The sequence below is a fragment of the Pyricularia pennisetigena genome (genome assembly GCF_004337985.1).
Source record: "Pyricularia pennisetigena strain Br36 chromosome 4 map unlocalized Pyricularia_pennisetigena_Br36_Scf_9, whole genome shotgun sequence".
In the NCBI taxonomy this organism is placed as follows: domain Eukaryota; kingdom Fungi; phylum Ascomycota; class Sordariomycetes; order Magnaporthales; family Pyriculariaceae; genus Pyricularia; species Pyricularia pennisetigena.
The window spans coordinates 340,809-358,623 of NW_021940921.1; the positions used below are offsets into that span (position 1 = coordinate 340,809).

At 51.8% G+C, this 17,815-nt stretch overlaps 5 protein-coding genes across 5 annotated transcripts; 3 read left to right on the top strand and 2 right to left on the bottom strand.

Moving 5' to 3' along the window:
* Positions 1–378: 378 nt before the first annotated feature.
* PpBr36_10135 (uncharacterized protein) lies at positions 379–2,328 on the top strand (the record flags this gene model as incomplete). The annotated part of the gene is made up of 2 exons (XM_029897249.1): positions 379–917; positions 978–2,328. The coding sequence occupies 2 exons, from the start codon at positions 379–381 to the stop codon at positions 2,326–2,328; spliced, it is 1,890 nt and encodes a 629-aa protein (XP_029744444.1).
* Positions 2,329–3,874: 1,546 nt separating this feature from the next.
* Positions 3,875–5,929, top strand: PpBr36_10136 (uncharacterized protein; the record flags this gene model as incomplete). Its single annotated transcript, XM_029897250.1, has 6 exons — positions 3,875–4,243; positions 4,324–4,404; positions 4,549–4,606; positions 4,657–4,761; positions 4,827–5,696; positions 5,760–5,929. The coding sequence occupies 6 exons, from the start codon at positions 3,875–3,877 to the stop codon at positions 5,927–5,929; spliced, it is 1,653 nt and encodes a 550-aa protein (XP_029744443.1).
* A 1,281-nt stretch (positions 5,930–7,210) lies between these two features.
* Positions 7,211–9,388, bottom strand: PpBr36_10137 (uncharacterized protein; the record flags this gene model as incomplete). The annotated part of the gene is made up of 8 exons (XM_029897251.1): positions 7,211–7,502; positions 7,582–8,054; positions 8,129–8,475; positions 8,552–8,571; positions 8,663–8,887; positions 8,952–9,067; positions 9,150–9,269; positions 9,377–9,388. 8 exons carry the CDS (start codon positions 9,386–9,388, stop codon positions 7,211–7,213), a joined length of 1,605 nt encoding a protein of 534 aa, XP_029744442.1.
* A 1,843-nt stretch (positions 9,389–11,231) lies between these two features.
* Positions 11,232–13,886, top strand: PpBr36_10138 (uncharacterized protein; the record flags this gene model as incomplete). The annotated part of the gene is made up of 8 exons (XM_029897252.1): positions 11,232–11,515; positions 11,584–11,970; positions 12,048–12,716; positions 12,773–12,834; positions 12,898–13,040; positions 13,105–13,228; positions 13,514–13,642; positions 13,747–13,886. The coding sequence occupies 8 exons, from the start codon at positions 11,232–11,234 to the stop codon at positions 13,884–13,886; spliced, it is 1,938 nt and encodes a 645-aa protein (XP_029744447.1).
* An 873-nt stretch (positions 13,887–14,759) lies between these two features.
* PpBr36_10139 (uncharacterized protein) lies at positions 14,760–16,124 on the bottom strand (the record flags this gene model as incomplete). Its single annotated transcript, XM_029897253.1, has 5 exons — positions 14,760–14,814; positions 14,938–15,019; positions 15,100–15,214; positions 15,323–15,872; positions 16,015–16,124. The coding sequence occupies 5 exons, from the start codon at positions 16,122–16,124 to the stop codon at positions 14,760–14,762; spliced, it is 912 nt and encodes a 303-aa protein (XP_029744446.1).
* Positions 16,125–17,815: the final 1,691 nt, after the last annotated feature.

Consider the following 17,815-nt stretch of genomic DNA (forward strand, 5'->3'; position numbering starts at 1 on the left):
AAAAAAAAAAAGAAAGAAATCCGTGACCTATGATTTTCACCAGTTAGGAATAGAGATGTGAGATTATGCAGCTTTCGGCCAAAGGATCCTCTCCCCCAATTCGTTGCCTATCTTTTTAGTTCCCGAATCATTTGCCGAGATGTCTTGATACTGCTATTTTTATCGTATGCCGTGTCAACCAATATTCACGATGCATGCTGACAGTGGAGGGTAGTACAGCCATCTTTGGCCACACTACCTACCTACCTATATACTTGTCTTGAGAGTTTCCCGCGACGTCTTGAGGTCGTCCGACAGCATGAGCGCGCGCCCTGAAACCCCGAGACCCAAATCAGGAAGTGTTGTCATTCATCATTAGCATCAATTGGGCCGTCAAAAATGCCACGGCAGCTGTTCGCATCAGTGGTGTTGGTTCTGTACTTGAGCCTAGCTGGAGCAGCAAACTTCCCCTGGGAGACGAGGCAGCTGTCTGAAGTCGAGGCCGCTTCATGGTTGGATATCTCCTTCGGAAATGCATCTCAGAAACCAATCCCCCCAGGCCCAGAATGCAAGGTTCTCCCAGGAGACGTCGCATGGCCGACCGCGCAAGACTGGGCCCGTCTCAACAACACCCTTGATGGCGCCCTGCTTCGTCCTGAGCCCGCCGGGGCAGTCTGCTATATGAACAACGCACTTTATAACCGTGAACAATGCAACTGGATCCTCGGTGAGGGCGGTAGCGGTCGCTTCTGGATTGATGATCCGCTGAACGTTCTGACGCGGTGGCCTCAGGGCGATTCGTGTCCCGTCGAGCTGCGTCCAAGGGGGAATTGCACGAGGGGAGGGTTCGCCGACTATGTGGTGGACGCCAGAACAGTGAAGCACATCCAGGTAGCCGTCAATTTTGCGAGGAATAGGGATATCAGGCTGGTGATCAAGTGAGACAACACAAACCTGCCACTGGGTCATGTGGTTTCCTCTGACAAATATGATGCCAGAAACACCGGGCACGATTTTCACGGCAAGTCCTGCGGCAAGGGTTCCATCAGCATCTGGACACATCATCTCAAAAGCTTCGGGTTCGTCCCATCACTCACCATCCCATCCACAACCCCTAGCGACCCACCCCTGTACTCAGGTATGGCCGCGATTGTGTCTTCTGGGCTTGAGAGCTGGGAAATGTACGCCCACATGCGCCGCAATAATATGCATCTCGCCGTTCCTGGTGACTCCACGGTGGGAGCGTATGGCGGATGGATCCTGGGCGGCGGCCATCACAACCTCGCCTCGCACTTTGGGTTAGGCTCGGATCAGCCATTGGTGCTTCAAGTTGTCACTGCCGACGGACGCTTCTTGACGGCGGACCATGTCAACAATTCGGATCTTTTCTTCGCGCTGCGCGGCGGCGGACCCAGCACCTATGGAGTTGTTACCTCTGCCGTGGTAAAAGCATACCCGGCTCTTGAGGTCTCTCAATCCTCGGTGCGCTTTTCGACCTCAAACATCAACGGCAGCGCGGCGCACAAGGCCGACGTTTTCTGGCAGGGAGCTTCTGCTGTGTATTGGTTCTCCAAGTATGCCACCGACGCAGGAGGAACAGTATACGACAACATTTCGCCTTCAGGCAGTAGCGCATTCACCTTTAGTGCCGATTTCGAGTTGCCCAACTTCACAACAGGACAGGCGGACACTTGGATTCGGGCCTTGGTGGACGATCTCTGGGGGTTGGGAATCTCTGTGAGCAACCCTGCTGCTCGCGCGTCCCCTCGGTCTAATGACGGAACTCAGGGCCGAGGCGACCAGCCTGGAAACACTCGCTTCAGCTCACGCTTGTTCCCCCGCAGGATTTGGGAGGACGAGGAACTATTTGATCAAACCATGTCTGTGATCCGCCAAGTGGTGGAGAAGGGTGGCTACACCTTTCATGGAATCCACCAAACACCCAAGCCAGCCGTCGCAGGTTGGCCGGGCACGACGTCAGGTGTGAACCCGACATTCCGGTTGACGCAGATGCACGCCGACGTTTTTGATCGGAGCTCAGTCGGTGGTACGCCAGAACAATGGATACAGGGGTGGGCGCGACTGAACGAGTACACGCAAAAGATCCGGGACGTAACGCCGGATGGTGGGGCCTATGTCAACGAGGCGGATCGTCTGGAGCCCGGTTGGCAGCAAAGCTTCTATGGCGACAACTACCAGAGGCTTGTTGAAGTCAAGAGTCGTTGGGATCCTTGGGGGCTGTTCTGGGCGCCGATCACTCCGGGAAGCGAGAAATGGGAGGTTAGAACTGCTGATGGATTACCCACTCAGAATGGACCACTCTGTCGGACCGTAACAGCGGAGTTGTAGACGTGGTTTTTGTTGGTTGGTAATCGATGGATCAATATTCCGTCAAGACCTACCGCCAAGAAGATGCACCAACAATATATTGCTTGGACAGGAGCTTGTATCGCACCCAACATTTCAGGGGTACGTGCTGTTAACGCCAACCAGATCGTACCGCGACCGGTTGAAACAGCTCTATTGGTGATTAGCCGAGTCTATGGGGGCCAGTCCCGGAAGTTGTCTAGATTCGCCTAGTGTCTTGACGCAAATGCAAATGGTGCATGTAGGCCGAGCGCAACCAAGGTGTGAACTGGGAGCTTGACACTCGTTTGTGAAGTCTTATCACCATAAGCCATATTTGGCAAACGGCTTGGGGGATCAAGTGCATGACTTGCTGGGCTGACTGGCCAAGAAATCGATGGGAACAGTGAGCCGAAGATCCGTGGGAAAGAAGGGCTTTGGATTCATGCCGCGTATTCAAAGCGACGGGAATGCGGGACGAGCTGAAATTTCGCCGGCCTCGTTGGGCAAGAAGTAAGCTGTTTCTCAAAAGATGTCTGCAGATACAAACAGGTGGTGTTGAGTTGGATCCTGTGCCGTTCATTTTCGGAAACTGTCTGTCAGTTCCCGCCTGGAGCAGCCGCAGCCCTGCACTGTGGATGATCCTTGGCTCTTTTTCTCTTTCGCCGTGCCTACCAGCGTCACGTGAGGACATCAGTTGCGCAATAGTTATCGGATAGGCGGGATCTCACGCGATCTAGCGAAAGGAGGGCGTTTACTTGGGAAGGTGCGGTCCAATCACGGCTGGCACACTCGTGGATTGTTTCGTTGTTCCTTCCCGCTGAGCTCGATCCCGATTGGAAGCAGTAGTACAATGGCGACACATCGCACACATTGTTCAAACAAACAACACAGGCAGCTGGGTGCCTAGATGGTTATGACAACAGTGTTTGGCCTTCAGCAGTCTGGATTCGAATTCCATTCACTGGCAAGTTCCTCCTACGAGGCAGCTAGCTGTAGGAACTCTGGATGATGTTGTTTCTGCGCGTGGGCTGCGAAGAAAGAGATTGCGAGCCTCGGTACCCACCTTTCAAGGTCGTCCCCACTATCGTTTTTTGACGCCGAGGACCTGGACCCCTCAAAGACGCCTCCGCACCCTTGTCGATTTCAAAGCCGCTTTTCCTATTTCGGCCCGGAGCCAGGCCCCTCCGCCCTCCAAATCCAGTAATTTACATGGGTTGGCGGGGAATAACACGCTCTGTTGCCGAATTGACAACAATTGAGACGCTGTTATCCTAGTCGGCGACGCCAAACCACGCGATTTTGAGGGGACAAACAGCATGGAGAAATGGGGCAAGATCTCCTACCCCAGAATATGGGTTGACTGGGGTAGCTTTTGATTGGTATTGCTTTTCAGGAGATGGATCAATCTACGAGGTACTTGGGTACTTCTGCATGTAATCTTGACTTTGCCTACATCGGCTCGGCGCCGTTAAAAGGTCTTTGATCTCCTCGCCTTTTCCTGGTATTTTCACCGTCGTCCTCATCCAGCTCGTCGATCCTCATCAATATGGGTGTCCCAGAGATCGAGAATCAGGCAGACGCCATCACCACGGTCAAGCCCGTGGTCGCTGTCGGTGATGGCCACACGGCCAAAGCCGAGGGCTCCAAGGCCAAGGTCGTGCACAACGCCGAGTTCTTCGCCGCCGTGCAAGAGGCCAACATCCCCCGTTGGAGCAAGGAGTCCATCAAGCTCTACTTTGCCATCTTTGTCGCATTCTGCTGTGCTTGTGCCAATGGCTACGATGGCTCGCTCATGACCTCGATTCTCGACATGGACCACTTTCAGAACGTCTTTGACGCTGGCAAGACAGGTGTCAAGGTCTCGCTCATCTTCTCCATGTACACCGTCGGTAGCATCGTTGGTGCTCCGTTCGCTGTAAGTTCTAGATTCTGGAAAACGTGAAGCACTTGCCGCACTCATCGCATTGTGTCACACAAGCTGACTGTCTGTCCCAGGCTGTTCTCACCGACAAGTATGGCAGGAGGAAGGGAATGTTCTGCGGCGGAGTTGTTATCATTCTTGGCATGATCATCATTGTAAGCAATTCCTATTAGGCAGGGCAAACAGTCATGTCGTCTGCCACCTTGGTCTCTTGGTCACAGGTGCTAGTCACATGATGCCCCTTTCATCCACACATTGGTGTGTATATCTTGACTGACCAGTTTTTCAACCACAATTAGTCCACTTCTCGCACCGTTGCTCAGTTTGTCATTGGCCGATTTGTTCTGGGATTTGGCAGTAGGTTCCTCGGCACCTCCATGTTACAGCCAGACGCTAATATTACTTAGTTGCCATCATGACCATCGCCGCACCCGCCTATGCCGTCGAGATCGCCCCGCCACACTGGCGAGGACGTGCGACGGGATTGTATAACTGTGGCTGGTTTGGCGGAAGTTCGTCATCCTGTTCCTATGTATGTTTTACGTTGAGAATACCCGACTAACTTTGAGACCCGAAGGTATTCCCGCCGCGGCCGTAACCTTTGGCACCAACACCATTGATGGGGACTTGTCGTGGCAGTTGCCCTTGATCTTGCAAGCGTTTGCCTGCTTGATTGTCATGGTTGGAGTGTTCTTCATCCCCGAGTCCCCAAGATGGCTCATGACCCAAGGCCGGGAGAGTGAAGCGGTTGAATTCCTGGTCAAGTACCACGGCAACAACAACCGCGAGTCCCGCATTGTGCTGCTCGAAATTGAGGAGATGAGAGAAGGCATCAGGCAGGACGGTATTGACAAGGTCTGGTGGGACTACCGTCCTCTGTTCTTCACGCACTCTGGCCGCTGGCGTATGGCCCAAGTCCTCATGATCAGCATTTTCGGTCAGTTCTCGGGCAACGGCCTGGGATACTTCAACACCGTCATCTTCCAGAACATTGGCGTCAACACAGTATCGCAGCGTCTGGGCTACAACCTGCTCAACTCGGTCCTTTCGGCCATTGGCGCCCTGACAGCCGTGTGCTTCACTGACCGCATGCCCAGGAGAACCGTCCTGATCTACGGAACTATGGCCTGCTCCTTTGCCCTGGCCATCAACTCGGGTCTTTCCGCCGCTCTCGACAACCAGGGAGAAAACATCATTCTATCCTACGCCCAGGGTGCTCTCGCCTCATACTTTATGTTCAACATCATCTTCAGCTTTACCTACACGCCTCTCCAGGGCGCTATTCCCACGGAAGCGCTCGAGACGACCATCCGCGCCAAGGGTTTGGCCATGTCCGGTATCATCGTGTCAACTATCGGTTTTATCAACCAATTTTGCACGCCGATTGCGCTCGGCAACATCGGATACAGATACATCTTCATCTTTGTCGGATGGGATCTTTTTGAGGGTAAGTTGGTGATGATATGTGGTTGGTATTCTGGTACAGTGCTAACAGTTAATATTTATACAGCCCTCATGTGGTATCTGTTTGGAGTCGAATCCCAAGGCCGCACTCTGGAGCAGCTCGAATGGGTTTACAACCAGCCCAACCCAGTCAAGGCATCACTCAAGGTGGACAAGGTCGTGGTGCAGTCAGATGGCAAGGTCACCGAGAAGATCGCGGACACGGACAGCGCTTGAGCGGGCGGAGTGCTTTGCTGCCACCACTCTCCACTTTATATCCCAAGTTCCTCAGCATACTCTTTAGCTGTCTTTGTGCTCTATCGCTCCGCCATTGGCATTTTAATAAACTATGTGACGCTTCTATCCCTAACCCATATCCTTCATTCCAGGGTCGGGTGGGACCACCAGGCTTCAAGCAAATCCGCCAGGCGAACAAGGTACACAGGCGCTGGCATATATCGAAACAGGCCTCCAGGGCAAACAGACAGAGTGAAGCCTATGCTGGTGAGGTGCTTACCAGCAAGCCAGGTAAATTTCCTACGAGGTGCCAACTCGGGGAGTCTCGCACATCCAATACTGGCAAACGGTTGGATGCAAAGTCACGGAAGCATTGGAGAGCAAGTATGTGGTCGAGGATTGGGTTATCACGTGCCCAGAATTTGACTCTTGCGTTACAATCCGTTGTTTGCAGACTCCCCTGTTTTTGAAGCTTCTGTTCACTTCTGTTATGTATCATCCGTTTCTCAACCTTGTAAGCCTTCTACCATGGTCTCATTTCAGGCTTCGTTGCCCTTCCGCCACCGCATCCATTCAGGTATTGCTTTCCTTCACACCTCCTTCCACTAGTCCCAGATACTACCATCAAGGCTCTGTCCTGGTCAAGCCATCGACAACTTTATGCCCATAAACGACCGTGTGGCCAGGCAGTTCAATTACATACCAGTCGTCACGCTGACTGGCCCTACTGTTGCCAAAGCCCAAGAAAACGGGGAAATGTGGCATAAATACCTCAAGGATCACATGAATGACGCTGATGAGCAGGTTTGTGATTTTTTTTTTCAAATGCCAGCTCAAGCAAATCAATACCATATCAGCCTCTAGAACTGTTCGGCAAAGCGGTAGCAGCGACCGAGCAGTTGATCGAAAGCAAGATTGCTATGAAAAGTCCTTTTTCACGGTAAAACAAGGGCAGAATGAGAAGGCTGCACTGGCTAATCTGAGACCAAAAACCTCATTTGTACAAATAATAAAGAATTGCAGCTGCCGGTAATGGAAAGTTTTGTTGTTTGTCTTCAGAATCATTTGTTGCTTGACTTGAGGCCGTTGCATAATGGTAACTGTGACCAAAGCGATCCCGTGTTTTGCTGCGCCACAAAGACATATTTCACCATTTGAGGAACAGCCAGCGTCGACTCTTGCGCAAGGATTCTTTGGTCCTAGGAATCTGGGTACCTGGTGGCCAAGGTACAACTAGACTAGTCTACACGCAAAGCAGGAAATGTACCTGCAACGACACGTCTATGCAACATTCTCCTTCTGCTCAATCGCTGGCGGGGTGCCTCCCACCTTGTCCTCGACGTCCAGCTCGTTGCGCTCGACGCGCCTCGCCGAGTTGCGTGTGTTGTGCGTCTTCCATGCCGGGGTGCCGATGAGCCGGATCGCGCCGGGTTTGGTGTCGTCAAACAGCTCGGAAACCTCTTCCAGCGGTTTATTGGCCGTCTCGGGAAACAAGAAAAACACATGAATGAACATGGTGGCGCAGAAGACGGCAAAAATGACATAGGTGCGCCATGTGATGTTTGCGAAAGCGCTGTTTTGGTGACGGTTTCGAGTCAGAAACTGGGCTCAAGGGCTACTGGACAAGTTGCAGGGGTCTCCTAGACACTTACGGAGGTACAAAGTACGCAAGGGCAAAATTGAAAGTCCAGTTGCTTGCGGTCGAAAGGGCGACGGCTTTGCCCCTGAGCCTCAAAGGGTAGAGTTCAGGCGGGTAGGCCCAAGATGTCGGACCCCAGGTGCATGCGAAAGATGCGACAAACAGGTATGTCGAAGCGATGACGGCTTTGGCCGGAGCCCCCTCGATCTTCATCGACATTGACGCTGAAGTGAAGTTGTCCTCGGGTCGCGGCGGGCGGCTGTAGGTCGCGAATAGACCGGCGTTGATGCATAGCCAGAGACACATGAGAGCGGCGCCAACCAGCAACGTAGGGCGGCGACCCCAACTGTCCATCCATATGAGAGCGGGCACCGTCATGACCACGTTGATGATGAACTGGATGCCGCTGGGCAGGAGGACATCACTTCCGAGACCGGCCATGGTGAAGACGTAGGTAATGTAGTACATCATAACATTCATTCCGGTCTGTAGCATATGTGTTAGCGGTCAGGGACATGAACTAAAAGGGACAGGTGGTCAAGGATCCTAGGATTCTGTACCAGTTGGCTCCAAATTTGCGTTGCCACTCCAATGCTGGTCCGGACGATCATCTTGGGGCGGAAAAGCTCCAGGTAGGAGACATCGGCGTTGGCGCGCTCAAACTCGACCACTTCCCGGATCTCGGCCATTTCCTTGACGACGAAGGGAGCGTTGGGGTCCCCGTTTCCGTGTGTGCGGGCCAGGACCGCTAGCGAATCCTCCCATCTGTCTTGCTTGGCTAGCCATCTGGGAGATTCAGGAAGGAAGATGAGGCCTATTCCTAGGAGAACGGCCGGGACGGCTTGGATACCCCACGGCAGACGGAAAGCCGCCTCTGACTTGATAAAGGAGCAGCCATAGCAAATAACTAAAAACGGGAGGAGCATAAATTGTTAGCTGGGCCCCTGTGGAAACGCTCTCGGCTCCCTATTGCGGCAACTTACAAAACATGATGGCGATACCCCTAACGTGTTGTTCAATCCTTGTCAGCCACGGGATAACCACCAAAACACCCATCATATAACTACGTGGGATTGGAAAAAGGGGTTCCTTACCATGTAATCGCCCACTGAACGGCGCCTATCATGCGTCCTCTAACCGAGGGCTTGGAAATCTCAGAAATGTAGACGGGAACCTGGGCAGAGCAGATGCCAACAGAGAAGCCATTGATGACACGGCCGATAGCCAACATAGGCACGTTGACGGCAGCGGCCGTAATCACGCAGCCAACACACCATATAGCAGCTCCGATCTGTATAGTTGGCTTGCGTCCAAAGTGGCTGGTTGGTTGAACCTAGTTAGTATACATTCTAATGCTCTCAGGTCCATCACTCGTTCACCTACTCGGAAAGGAAACCGGAGACCATGGCACCGATAAGAGAGCCACCGGGCATTGCAGCCACGACACCGCCCTGGACGTCCTCATGCAGACCCTTGCAGGAACCATTCTCATTGAATCCCTAGACCGTTGATTTTGGGTCAGCTTTCCGGGGACATTTACATGTCGGTGTCGCCTGATTTGATGCCTGAATACAGACTTACAAGTTCGTTGAATCGGCACAGATATGGTTGAGTCGATATTACGGCGCTCATGGAAGAGATGTCGAAACCGAAAAGCGCACCGCCAATCACCGATATGGCGGCGATGAGGTAGATGTTTCCCTGAACAGGCCAAGTGACTTGTGTCAGCAACGAAGCAGCAGCATGTTGGGAAAATGAGTAGTGCGTGGCTATCAGAGCAGCTCAAGCTCCCTCTGTTGTCGACTTACCACAACATACATTCTGGCCGATTTGATGTCTTACAGCCTTGGCCTTAGACGCGATCAGTGTTTATGCAGGAGAACTTGGCAAAGAAACAAATTCCTAGGTCGCGCAGCAGAGTCACGATGTGGCGGCCGCGTTATTATACCTTGGCTTAAACACTACTGCTAGATCATCAGACCTTGTACAGGGATCGACATCGGACGGCTGTGGGGTCTGGAAAAACACTTCCCACGCTGTCGACGTAGTCCGGGGTAAGCATGTGGAGTTTTGCACTACCCCTCGGGCTCCCGCTTGCGTTGCTTACCGAGTACCTTGCTGGAGCCGTGATAGGTAGATGGGCTAGTACAACCCCAGAACTTGCATATATGATGGCAATGACTGGGTACATATCATCTGCAACGTAACACCTTTCCTTTCCTGGATGCTGTTCAGGTCATCCCAACTCAAGTTCGTTTCTGCGCAGGCCAACCACTTGGCCGTTACTTGCCCAAGGTCCCGGTGGAACCGAAACTTGCGACAAGGATCTTGACTTTTGCATGTTCTCAAGTGACGAGAATATAATTTCTCTGTCACTTTCCTCTACAAGTTACGGGTTCGCAGTTGTGCATAATAACTGACTATTTCTGCGACGAGGGCTTTGAATTTAGCGTGTACAGCTGAATATATCCTTGATTTGGAAAAGAAACGTCTTTCTTTATTGAGATCTAGCCCGTTTCTGCTTTAAAGCCGTCAGAAGCAAAGCGAGGCTTGCGAGGGCCGAGATTTTTCGCGCAAAAATCACAAAAGCAAGGAATTCTACCCGCAGTCAGGTATCTAATTACCTGCAAGGTTCGATTCGAGAATCAGTGGAAGCTGGGGTAATACATGACCCGACCGTTGAGCTCTCCTCGGACTTGCAAAGTAAGACCACTCAGTAACCAAGGGCTGACCTCCCAATTCTGGAAACATCACTGGAGATCTTCGGAGCCTGCTCGGCGCAATACGTATGGAGAAGTTTGCAGATTTGATGGTGTTGAATTTTGATTCCTGTTTTTGGGAGATTTTTATGCGGGGCCATGATCCATCATCGGGGGCCAAGCTTAGTGCTCCACGGCCCGCAGCAAGCTGCCGACTAGGCCGAATCTTGGCTTTCCTTATTTACGGTAAGGCTACTGTAAAGATCCTAGAGTTACGTAGGTAGCACCAATGCAGTGCAGATGGCCGGCCATTAGCTGCGCGCAGGGTCCAATTGATTGATTTACTGGGTAAATAGTCGGACGTAGTAACGGTGGCGAGTGAAACAATTGCATTGCTTAGCATTTTAGCCGAAGCTTGTTACTGACGCACCGTTTTTTTCGCCCTTCCTCTACCTACTACGCAATTACATACCGGTGCACTGTTACAGAGAACTTGGGCAGGACAAGGAGTAATCTTCAAGCGAGCTGGTGGAGCCCTCTTGCGCTGTGCGATGACGTAGCTGGAATACTGCAGCCCACTGCAATGAAAAAAGAGGGAGAGAACCCACCGCAATGAGGAAAAAAAAGAGGACATGACGGATTAAAAACCTGTGGAATGTTTCGGGCCGGCTACAAGGGTGGGTCAGGAACCGAGGAGCCACCGAAATTGAAAAACTATTGAACGATTACTTTGCATCCGGTATTTGACGTCTGATGCCTTGCTGTGTAGGGGATTACATGAGCTTTCAAAGGTGGCGGCTGTATGGAGTATCCCCAATGAGGCAAGTCGAGGCACCTAATACAGTAAGGGGTTACTTACGCGCAGGTTACCTGGTAGGTAGGAGGTGGGTATTGGATTTTTGACATTGAAAAAGTGAGGCAAATTGGAAAAGTCAATTCGCAGCAAGGAGATTAGATGAGAACAATGAATTGGTATCACGTGAGCTCGCGTTGGAACCCCACCAACAAACGCGGACGAGGTTGTATCAATCAATTCCCGGTAGCCACGCTGCGTGTGCGGAAGCTTCCATCATCATGTTCGTCTTCATTCCCTGATTTTGATAATATTAATGCTGCGCAGATTACTTTCCTTGCCACGGCCTATCCGTCCCCTTTTGAGAAGCTTACAACTGGACTTACTTCACGAAACGGCCCTGGGACACGACCGATCGAGGGCGTTGATGATGTCTTCACCGGATGGAAAACGACGTGCAAGCAATGCAGCCATCTCCCCACCACCTGTTAAACGAAAAGCGCAGACAACCATTACCAGTCAGTGCCACAGAAAACCCGGCTGTCAAGATCCTGGGCTGGTCTGAGTACTCGAAAACTGACAACCCTGTTGCCTCAGAAACTGCCGTCGCCTCGTTCTTCACCCCAACTTCCCAAAAGCCCAAGGAACGGACAACCTGGAATGAGCGCATACCTCCAAAGGATGGAAACGACAAAAAGGACGCCCGAGCCACCCTTTTAGTTGCGCAATACAGCCCTGAAAACTATGAGATCGAGCCGCCATCGAAAAGGAGAAAGGTTGCGGCATTTGATCTGGATGGCACTATCATACGAACAGCGTCAGGCAAGAAGCATGCCGACGGTCCTGGCGACTGGCAGTGGTGGGATGCTTGCGTGCCTCTTAAACTCAGGAGCTTATACCATGAAGAAGGGTGAGCAGGTTTCTATTCTGTGGGCTCTGACTGGAAATCATCACCCATGGCATGGCTGACGAGCCCTCACTCTACAGCTACCGCGTCGTGATATTCTCGAACCAAGGAGGCCTCACTCTCCACCCCGATCCCAAGTCCAAAGGGCCAAAAAATACCAAACGTACAGACCATTTCAAAGTCAAGGTCAATTCCATCTTGTCAAAACTCGACATACCGATCACTCTCTACGCCGCGACGGCAAATGACATATTTCGGAAGCCACGACCCGGCATGTGGGATGAGATGCTCGACGACTACGACCTCCACGGGACTGGAGCCGCAGCAGATATGGAACACAGTTTCTTCGTAGGGGATGCGGGTGGCCGCACAGCACAGCTGGTTTCCGCAAGCGCCGTGTCTGCTAATGCGGCTATCAAAAGTAAAGGCAAGAATCGGGCGGGACCAGCAGCCTTACCCAAGGACTTTAGCTGCTCGGATCGCAATCTGGCGCACAATATAGGAATAGACTTCAAGACTCCAGAGGAGTACTTTTTGGGAGAAGAACCGCGGGACTTTGTCCGCGATTTCGACCTCGCCAGCCACCCATTTGTAGATCCCGACGGAGAGCCCAAGGCGCTTATAGAGCGGAAGAACGAGAAGGACATCATCCTTTTCTGTGGGCCCCCGGGCGCTGGAAAGAGCACATTCTACTGGAAATACTTGAAGCCGCTTGGATATGGGAGGGTTAATCAAGACACGCTGAAGACGTATGTTTCCCAGCTGCTAGCCCGAATTGTCGGTAGGCTAACCAAATGCCATCTAGCAAAGAAAAATGCTTGAGCGCCGCTGCCGAGATGCTCAAGGACACAGTCTCGGTCGTCGTTGGTATGTCATACCCTTGTCTGTGATGGCTCACTTGAGCAATTCACTAACACCTCAACCTGGTAGATAACACAAACCCTGACCTGGATACCAGGGCACAATGGGTTGCTCTCGCTGCGAAACATGGCGTTCCTATACGCTGTGTGTGGTTCAAGACCCCGCTGTCATTGGCTCAGCACAATGACGCCGTCAGGTCCATGAACGGCACGGTCAGTTACCAGTGTCTTGTACGCTATACACTGTAACGGGCCCACACTGATATTTTTTCTTTAGATGAACCCGGAATCACGAGCTGGACTTCCCGCTCTAGCTTTTAATAGCTTCAATTCAAGACTCAAGGAGCCAAAGGTCAGCGAGGGTTTCCAGGACATAGTCGAGATTGAGTTCACCTTCAGGGGTACAAAAGAAGAGTATGATCTGTGGGGGAAATACTGGCTTTAAATGCAAACGGCGTTCAACAAGCAATGAGCCAAGCATTGGGTCCCAGAATAACTTGACAAGAAATTACACATGTTGATTTGTTGATTTCCCCTGCCAAGGAGCCAAGTCGGTTCTTAACGACCGGGCCCCAGATATTACATTTCCTCCACTCTCCGACTGGCCCAGAAGTACTTCAAAACATTCACAGACTCATCCTTCGCTACGAAACAACAGACACCATCACACCTTGACCACCATTTAGATGGTTACGCAGCAGCAGTCAAATGGGAGCGGGCACGGTATGCAAAAACAAAAGCGACCCGGACAGCAGCCGCCGCGACCGTTGTCACCGCCTCTGAGGCCCACTTCAGCTTCATCCCCACAGCTGCGAGTTGAGTCTGGATTCGCCCGAGAAGGGCCCGACTGTGGACGTACATCTGCATATCCTATGAATCAGTATCAGTTTTCGCAGGTTTCAAAAGCCGCCTTTTGAAGGTCAAGATCTAAGGCGGGGCTTGTTACCCATTGTCTCCAGCAGAACCGGCTGCTCTTTGACCAGTACAGCGGCCGATGGTGTTTGCGGCAGCATGTTGTTCTTTGCGTCAGTGGTTGGCGACATTTTGCGCTTATCTTGATTAAAAAGTCTTGTTGATGATCGTTGGGCAGGGCTTCAGTGAGTTTCTCTGTCTCGGCTTGAGAAAGCTTAGGGTTTGTTCCAGGTGGAGAATTGCATCAAGTGCTGATGTCGTGGCAATTCTCATATTATGCCAACGGCTACAATGACGTAAGCATGAGGCCCTGTGCCACTGCTCATCTGCCCTTATTATACGACATCACGTGTTCTGTACTCCGGGAGACTCGAATGAAAAACACAGGCATCCTTGCATCCATTCGAGGCACCCTGGTCAAAGCGACACTGCCGCTAGAGGGGGCATCATCGTTTCGCGCATTTACTTTTGGGCGCGACGAACATATGGGGATAATGCTCCGACCGGTTGCCTATGTCGATGAACCACATGGATATGACAAAGCGCTGGGTACATGTCTCGCATTACGCCTGGCCAGGAAAAGCAGGTTACCATGGAAGCAGCTGGACCTACCTGGGCGACCTAGGCCCCACCAACTATTAAGGAAGGACTGAACTGGAACCCTAGCCAGAGTGGAGCGCAAGATCTCTGGTATATCCTCTCCCAATCAATGCGCAGTCGCCGCCTGGAGCACCAAAATTTCGAGCTTGCGCGGCTTGGCAGGGGCTTCCGGGAGTGGCACTTGACAGGCTTTGATTTTCTGCGCGCGGCATGGACTGTCGTTGACCACAACAAAATGGTCCAGTCTAGCTTCTCCAGGCCTTTCAGCGGGACCTGAACCATGGCTTGTGGTCCGGCGTCAACGCCAGGACGAGATTTCTCTATCCAGAGAAACCTGATAAGATGCAACTCGCAAGGGTGTTCGGTTCATAGAACAAGCATGGAGATGAGACATATATACTCTTTGTATTTCTTGTGTTCTCATTTACACAAGCTGTAATACGACGCAACAAGATCTCGTTGATCTTGCAATGCGCTGGTTTGATCAAATACGATTTATGAATATGTACAAAGAAGTCTTCACATCTATCAGTAGTGAAGCGCGAATGTTCTGGTGTGCAAAAACAAACAGCCTTCCCCGTTCTGCATACCGCTCTACGTGCTCTGGTAGTGGGCAACGTAGAAAACCTCCATCATCTGTCCCCATCCTTCGAGGGTGTTGCCGTTCGGGTATCCGGGCCCTGTTGGTGATGGTTAGCCCCGTGTCCTAGTTGGGCAGAAAGGGGGGCACAAGAAATGATGCGATGATTTTGGCACTTACAGTCGCCGCCCACGGCCAAGTTCAGAATGATGTAGAGAGGGCTCCTGGCGAGGCTGGTCCAGACTCGTTCGTTGCCGATCCTGTTTCCAGAGATCTGGTGAAACTGTTTTCCATCCTGCGCGCAGAGGCTTTAGTTAGTATCACTACTGCCCGTGTCCCGTTGATCCGAAAGCCTCGGAACAAAAGAGACGAGAAAAAAAAAAGAAGAAAAGAAAAAACTCACCAAAAACCACGTAATAGTCTCGTCCTGCCACCTCCCAGCCCTCCTGTCAATGTCGAGCCTCCAGACATGGGCATCCTGGTTCGGCAACGACACGGGCGCACCGATGCCCGAAGGCTCGTTGCAGGCACCGCCGGGGTAGACGTCGCAGTGGGTAGTGCCGTGGCCGGTGAGGATGCCGTTGACGGTCTCCATGATGTCGAGCTCACCGCAGGCGGGCCAGGGGGTGCCGTGACGCATCGAGTCGCCCAGCATCCAGAACGCGGGCCAGATGCCCTGCTTGTTGCCGGGGGAGTTTGGGCCGAAGCGCAGCTTGGCCTCGACGCGCGTGACGCGGCCCGCCGGAGGGGTCAGCACGTAGCGGGACTCGGCGCGGCCGGACGACCAGCCGCCGCGCGCCGAGGAGTCGCGCCACGGCACCAGCTGCAGCGACTGGCCGCCCGAGAGCTGGATGTTGCGCGTCGACCGCCGGTAGGTCTGCAGCTCGTTGTTGACCCCGATGTCGCGGTCGATGATGTTCCATTTGCCCTCGTCGGGGAGGGTGCCGGAGGACCTGGTGGGAGGGGTGTTGGAGGTCGAGTTGGTTAGTTTGATAGCCTGGTGGGATGAGTGATGCGTATAAAAAAGTTGGCTGGCTAATGGAACCTTTTTTTTTCTTTATAAAATAAAAAAAATCATGAGTTGGCTAGACTTACCCCATAAAGTTGTCCTGCCAGATACGCGTGAAACCAGAATAGCCTGGAGCATCAACTGCGACGGCCAAGGCCGGGGCGAGGAGAGCGAGGATGGCTTTGGAGATCTGCATCCTAGGCAAGTTCAAGTAGTGATCGTCGATATAAATGAGTGTATAGGTTGTTCCTGCAAGTGGGAAGAACAAAGACCGAGTGACCCAGAAGCCAATAAATGACCGACTGTCAAGTGAGCTTGATTTACAAAAGGAGTGTAGAGGGCAGCGAGGCCAAAACAATCAGAAAAGGAGCGGCTTGTTGAAAAGATGGTCGACGAAGCTGTCGGGAATGGAATTCTCATCATGGGACGACGGGCCAGCCGCGCAACTTATAAGGGAGGATGAGTATATGTCTCTGTCCCCCGAACTTGGGTTCGCTAATGGATCAGATCTCCATTCAGTCCGGCCTCAAGCCCAAGTCGAACGCCAAGTTCTAGACCCGAAATGGAGGGCAATATGACAAGATGTTAAGGGTGCCCAGGATGGGAGGCCAAGCGAGGGGATGAGGAAAAGAAAAGAGGGTGTTCTCGAATGAGGATAGAACCAGAAACAGAAGAAACAAAGACAAGCTGTAGAAAACGACTGTTTTTGCAACCGGATTGGTCAATCATGGGTAATTCTAGGGGGGGTTTATCGCATGGCACCCTCCCACGTTTCGTCGGTCTTTGTTCGGTACCTGCATTCGCTACCACGGCAAATGGGCTACACTTTGATGAGAAAGGAAGGAAATAAGACTAATGAAAAAAAAGATAAAACCAGGGGGTCTGGACATCGGAGGGAAGGCCCAAAGAGCGGATTGGTATATGCAATGCACGGCCAGTGGTGTTGTAGTAAGCTCACGTATCTGACGAGAAGATGGAGCGGCACAATAATAATAAAAAAAAGGCTACATGGCATCTGAACTCTTGTATGCAGTATATTGGATTACTCGTCCAAGCCATGCTTGAAGGTATCACTTTGAAATTGTTGCTGCGGCTGAGCTGAGCTGCCATGTCTTCAGCTTAGGAAAACGGTCATCTTTCATCTAGTCTTGACGGAAGATGCTGGGATTTTCCCAGATCACGAAAGATATCCTGGCTTTAATTTTTGGTTGTCGAGTGATGGAATTTTTTAAACATCGTAGATGTTAATATTAGCGGAACAGCTGATGGGATGAACTCTGACGAATGGGCATCGTAATCCAGGGGTTTGTCTCATGGAGCGCCCATTGGGAAGGGGAAAGGACCAAGGTTGTTTCAACCATTTCTGCGTCGTGATTGGACGAACCAAGATTAGCACCCTGTCAAAATATAAAACATTTTCTGTTCGTAGGGAACAGTTTTCTTTCGCCATCGGATGGAGAAAACGTTCCGTCGGGAATAGAAGAAAAAAACTTGACCTGTTTGAAAAAATAACAAAATAAAAATAAAAACAGAGCCTCATTAAGCGCCCTTGAATATAATCCATAGCAATCGTAATGGCCAATATCACAGTTTCGCAAGTTGACTAGGAATGCAGACCACAAGTGACACCCGGTTCAAACCAAGCACCAGTGCAAGTTAACGTTGCGTTCTGAGCTCGAAGATCCCCCGCAAAGCATTGACCTACCACCTAGGGAGTCTTTAGGTAGCACTTTACCTGTGTGTCATACGGACTTTGATGTCGCATGTAAAACGTAGGATTTTGTCCAGGCACCCCCGAGAGCGACACTGGGAAATCCTGCAGTTGGGTACCTGGTCAATATCGTTCATTTCACGTTGATAAGTCAACATTTGGGGGGCGCACAAAGC